Consider the following 5373-nt stretch of genomic DNA (forward strand, 5'->3'; position numbering starts at 1 on the left):
AAAACGTTTTTTGCCAATGTACCATCCCATCTTATAAAATGATTATAGACGTCCAAGTCAATATCTGTTGTTATTTGATTATAGGAAGGAAATGAAGGTGTGCAGTTTCAAACATGGATTGCTGTATATATCATAGGTTAGCTTATGATCAATCCAAGTGGTTTAAGTCACTGTTGTTTAAGTGTTTGATAGGGACGTTTGCATATTAAGTGTTGATTAGATGTCAAATTTAAATCAAACTCAAATAAAATCGATTGTGATTGTTAGGAAAACAATTACAGTAAATTAAAATCTTCTTTGGTGGAGGTACATTTTCTCTTATTCCAACTAATTGTTATTGCATTTTCCTTTCATCTTTCAGGAACCGTCTTACGGACAGACGATGTATTTCTGCTTCTGCCGTCTGTGGTCTCGGCTATTAGTGTGATTGTTATAGCCATTCTTATTCACGCCATCAAGAGAAACAAGTGTGATTATTGCCATAATAAAGGTAAAATAAGTGACCTATCTAAACACATTATTTAGATGATGCTGATATCATTGCTTTAACAAACTAGGGCATCCTTATCTATTTTTAACTTGTGTTCATATTGTAGCTGCTGTTTACCTGCAAGGAGATGTTGCAAAAATGAATGTGAAGGTAAGATCAACATTGCAAAAGGCTTATGATGCAACTCGATCAGTTTTGTCATCACAAATAATTTGTAATATATTTCCTTAGAGAAATGAAGACCCGTGGATTTATTCTACTGTCGTCTTTACCGTGATGGAAACTGGCTCCGGGGTCTACACGGCTGCCAAGGCTTTTTGATCTGAGTGAAATGTGGAGTCAGCGATTCTCAAGAAAGATTGTTGATATTTGATCTTAAAACAAATGTCCCCCTTCGTATTACCCTGCCTCTTGCTCCCACTGCCTTTCTCTTTACACATCCATGGCCCTCCTTTCCCCTGTCCTCTGCACAGGCATAAACGCCCTGATGCTGATTGGCTGGATCACAACCAGCTCGTATTTTAACATAGGCACATAATGCAGTCAGCTAGAGGAGTAGATATTAGTTAGTAGTATATTGGATTTAAATATTAGACTGCACCTTTTGACTGTGTCAGATGTCTTTGTACCAAATGTGATATTTGGTGTTAATGTGTTTCAGTTTAAAGCTGTTATAAGATGTTGGAATTAGCTTGCATTATTCATAAAATGTTGGTTTGATGTTTTGTTTTTCTTATGCTTAAGTGATATTGAATGAATTTAAATATAAAATGCATTTTGTTCCATTTCTGTATGTTGAACTTTTTTGTCAAACACAGATATTAGTCTGTGAAACATCTATACTGTCGTCACACTGATTCTATGCCGCCATACACCCTTTGTCTTTATCAACTTGGAAGAGCAAAGCAGGAAGACTATTTCCTCTACATATAATCTATTTTCTGCTCATCTCCGTACCATACACCAGGGGTTCCCAAAGTGGGGGTCGCGAGTTGATTACAAAAAAAAAATGGATTAATTTTTTTAATAATTTTTTTCTTCCAATTATTATAATTTTTTCTTTGACAACTCACTAGCGCAGTGTTTCTCAAACTTTTTTTTTTTTTTTTTCGACAGGGGGTCGCCAGTCTCTGGCACTGTTATTTTGGGGGTCGCGGGATGAAAAGTTTGGGAACCCCTAACATACACCAGGGGCACTAAAAGGTGTTGTTTTTTTTCTATTAAAGCAAATTCAGCTTCATTACTGTATTTTTGGTGAAAAGGAGTAATTTGGATTGTTTTTTGTGTTTTCATGTTTCTTCTTCTGCTGCTAAGAAAACTAGTACAATTAAAGCAAACATATTTATTTTTCTTAAAATATGTGTGCCATATAACCAAAAGTACATACAACAATCATTTTTTGAAAATGATATAGTTCATACAAAGTTCAACCCGTTTTATCCGTCAAAGAATTAAAAGTAACCAGCCATTTTTGTCATTAAATCAATATTAGCAAACCTTTTTACTTTGATATATTCTACACAGTAAGGTTCCAAACTGCTCTGTTTCCGAGTCACTGTATATGCTGTTGGGTGATGATTATTAAGAGGACACATTTTCAATTATTTGCATCCAAAAGAATAATGCTCAGTAATAAAATGAATAGCTTATTTTAGATGCAGCATCGTTTTTTGATGAACATTATTTACCCACTTATTCTCTCCGGGTGTTTGAAAAGTGTATTATTTTCAACTTGAGCCATTCTCAGTCGCCTCCTCATGCCTGTGCAACAAGCAGTGTTCTTTCATGCTTGTCACATCAACAACTAGCTCTTTAAAAGCAAAATATAAAGCAAAGTAACTAACAGCACAACATTTGTTAAAAACATGCAAAGCTGAGCTAAGCCAAAGCTCACACGGGCGCATGGTGCTGTGTGTGGTTTGCTCTCACAGCGGAGTACACACACTCCTGTGGTAACTCTTGCTTTTGCTTCACTTTTTTAACTTTTCTTGTGGAGTAATTCAATGCTGCATAGTTTACCTCCTCTTCGTCTCCATCCTGCAAATCATATAGTCTATTAAACATACATTCCTTAAATAGTAGGCCTGTAAAATAAAAAACACTTCATCCAAACCAAGTCTAGTGTTTGAATGTTTGAGTCTAAAGTCGTACATAGATGCTTTGTGCCTCCATATTTGGTGCATAGTTTCAAAGTTCAAAACATATTTACCAGGTCAGTTGATTCGTCCACTGCCGCCTCGTTGGCTCTAGGATTACGGGTGGTACACGTTGCTACTGCAGAAAAAGTTAAATAATGTTAGAGGGGGTTGAATTGTTCCATTGTCCCCTGAATTTTAAAGTAGAGTCTGGAGTTTTGCCCTTTTGTGGGAATTTTACTTTTGAATTTATTTTAGAAATATAACTACATGAAACTTTAGTTGTGAGTTCACAGAATATGTTGAGTACATGTATGGTGACATCATACATGACATGTCTGCATAGAGATGATTATTTTAGAGTTAATCATTTAAGTTGCATTTCCCCTTTTGACAGATGAAGACATTTGAAAGGATGTTGAGATAACTCAGGACTCAAACTCGCAACCATTTTACACAAAGCTCAAAATGTATATCCTTTGGGTTAAACTGATAAATGAATACTTATACTTGCTTGATGAGGATTAAAAAGAGGGAAGCTTGGGAAGAAAATGATTCAACAATTAATATAAAAAAGGCCTCTGTAGGAGACACAAAGTGTATGAATGTTATGTGCTTGGGTTTAAGCCCAATGTGATGTTGGGTCTGTTATTACTGGGTACAATTAACCAAAGTTACAATAAAACTACATTCCTACATTTTAAAACATGGGCAAATAGTGATGCCTTAAAACCAGTTAAGCCCCATGCCCCTGGTATACCAGTTAATGCCCCATTAAGCTATCATCCTCTGATAGGTGGTTGTATTTAAAACTTTATTCAAACTACGGGATTTATATGTATTGATTCTGTCATCCCTAGTTCTTTGTCTTATATGGTTAATTAACAACAGCAAAACCACCTATTGAGACACTGTGTTAGTATATTTAATGGACGTGATGTGAACAATATAAAGAGTAGGACTAATTTCTTTGTATATTGTGTTATTTAAGCATATGCACAATAAAACACATACACAGATAAACATATTTCCTGTTTGTATGATGCTATTCCACAGGTCAATGTTTGGTAACGGTAGTGTTGTGCTTTAATTGTGCCTGGTTGTCATCGCTGACATTTATGATGTTAAAAAGATACTGAGTTTTTATTTGTGTTGCTGTGAACCATGAGTCTTTAAATAGTTCAGTAACTGTTCATTTTCCAAGAATGACAGTGAAGACAAGAGACTTCTAGTAAAATATGTAGCCTTCTGTCTCCAAAATTGAACATTAAAAAGGAGAACGTTGACCATCTTCAACCACAGCCAAAGAGATCAGGTGAAAATCCTGTGCATTGAGAGGATATGGGGAAAACACTACACAGAAAAACCCCCATGATTCTTTCAATCCTGCATTATTGTGCATTGCATCAGGTCTAAAGATTTTTTTCTACAACATACATCTTCTAGGACAAGGCCATGCCAGATAGTATTTAAAAATCCAATGAATAGTTACACCTTTGTTAACCAAGTTGAATTGTCCACTGACAAAGAGGTAGTATCATGCATTTTATACATCACATATCTTATATGTTTTACATGTGCACTTTGAGACACTTATGACAATATGTTCTGGACACAATCTTTCTTTCAATCTTTCAGATCTCACATCCCTTTGTAAAAACCTTCTGCGTCAGAACAAGAAGCAAAGCCACATGCAACAGCTACACTGAGAGTCATGCATTGTGGTGGGCCATCTCTCCACCCTTTGACCAAGCATCAAGGCTGTTACTCAGAATAGACCCGACTATGGGCCTCAACAGGATGTGAAGCAAGGAGAGACGCTTCAGGAGCTTCATTGTTTAAGTTTGACTTGTTCATTTGCTCATTCAAAAGAAAAATATATGTTTCAGATGCAACAAGAAGCATCTACAACCATTTGCAATCAATATATTAACATATCAACATATCAACCCTAACTCTTTCTTCTTGGTAAATGGTGATGCCAGAGTTTTGGGAGTTTTACTAGACTGCATTACATTGTTTGATGTTCCTAGTAAGTGTCAATAGTGTACAAGTGCACAGTATCATGACCCAGGATTGTTTTATGTTAATCACTTTGTAAATAGCCATCAGTTTTTTTTGTTTTTGTTTTGTTTCCTTGGTTTATATTCCTTGGTTTCTTCCGTCAGATAAAAATATGCAGCTCAGAAATTGTGTCAGGATGAATGTGTTCCTGTGATAATCTGAGGCTGTTGATCTGCTGCTTCCTCTAACAAGCTCTCTGCAAAGTGTGCATGTGTCGAGGATGGGTGGTTTGACAGCCCTCCTCTGCACGCTGTGCTCTTCCTGCTGAAGTGACAGGCAGAGGGGGCGGGTCATCAGAAATTACGTGGAGGTTAGATTGGCTGGCTTGCACACGAACATGGCTGCTCTGTTTTTTCCCTATGGCAAATGGCAGGTTATATGTTCTGTGTACAAACATCTGAAAAGATAAATAAATGCATTTCTAATTCAGTTACAACAACAATGTGGTAGGATTAGAACTAAGAGACCTATATAGGCTGTTGTGCTTTTTGTTGCATTACAAGCAATGCATTTATATTGAAATGTTAATGGTGTCAGTTTCTTTTCAAGCTAATATTCATTCAATGTAAATTATTTTTAAATCTTCAGTTTGTTGAACCATTTAGCTTTTACAAAAGATGGCAGAAAGCACACTTTTTAATCATATCCCATAGGAATACATTTAATGCAGAAAAGGGGGGCAAA

General features: G+C 36.1%; 1 protein-coding gene and 1 long non-coding RNA gene across 3 annotated transcripts in view; both read left to right on the forward strand.

The window, feature by feature from the left end:
• LOC307032122 (uncharacterized protein) overlaps window positions 1-5373 on the forward strand; it is a 171620-nt gene that overhangs the window by 63811 nt on the left and 102436 nt on the right. Inside the window, exon 5 of one of the 2 annotated variants that reach the window (XM_079669890.1) lies at window positions 4264-4440. The exons of the other annotated variant lie outside the window; for it this stretch is intronic. Within the exon in view, the coding sequence (XP_079526016.1) occupies window positions 4264-4431 (168 nt within the window). The 3' untranslated portion in view covers window positions 4432-4440. Of the gene's footprint in view, window positions 1-4263; window positions 4441-5373 lie in introns of those variants that run through there. 2 annotated transcript variants of the gene reach the window in all.
• LOC307034445 lies at window positions 216-1393 on the forward strand. The gene is made up of 3 exons (XR_013806915.1): window positions 216-490; window positions 597-640; window positions 722-1393. It is a non-coding gene; the product is annotated as an uncharacterized lncRNA (long non-coding RNA).

Source organism: Notothenia rossii (genome assembly GCF_949606895.1).
Source record: "Notothenia rossii genome assembly, chromosome: 3".
Taxonomy (NCBI): domain Eukaryota; kingdom Metazoa; phylum Chordata; class Actinopteri; order Perciformes; family Nototheniidae; genus Notothenia; species Notothenia rossii.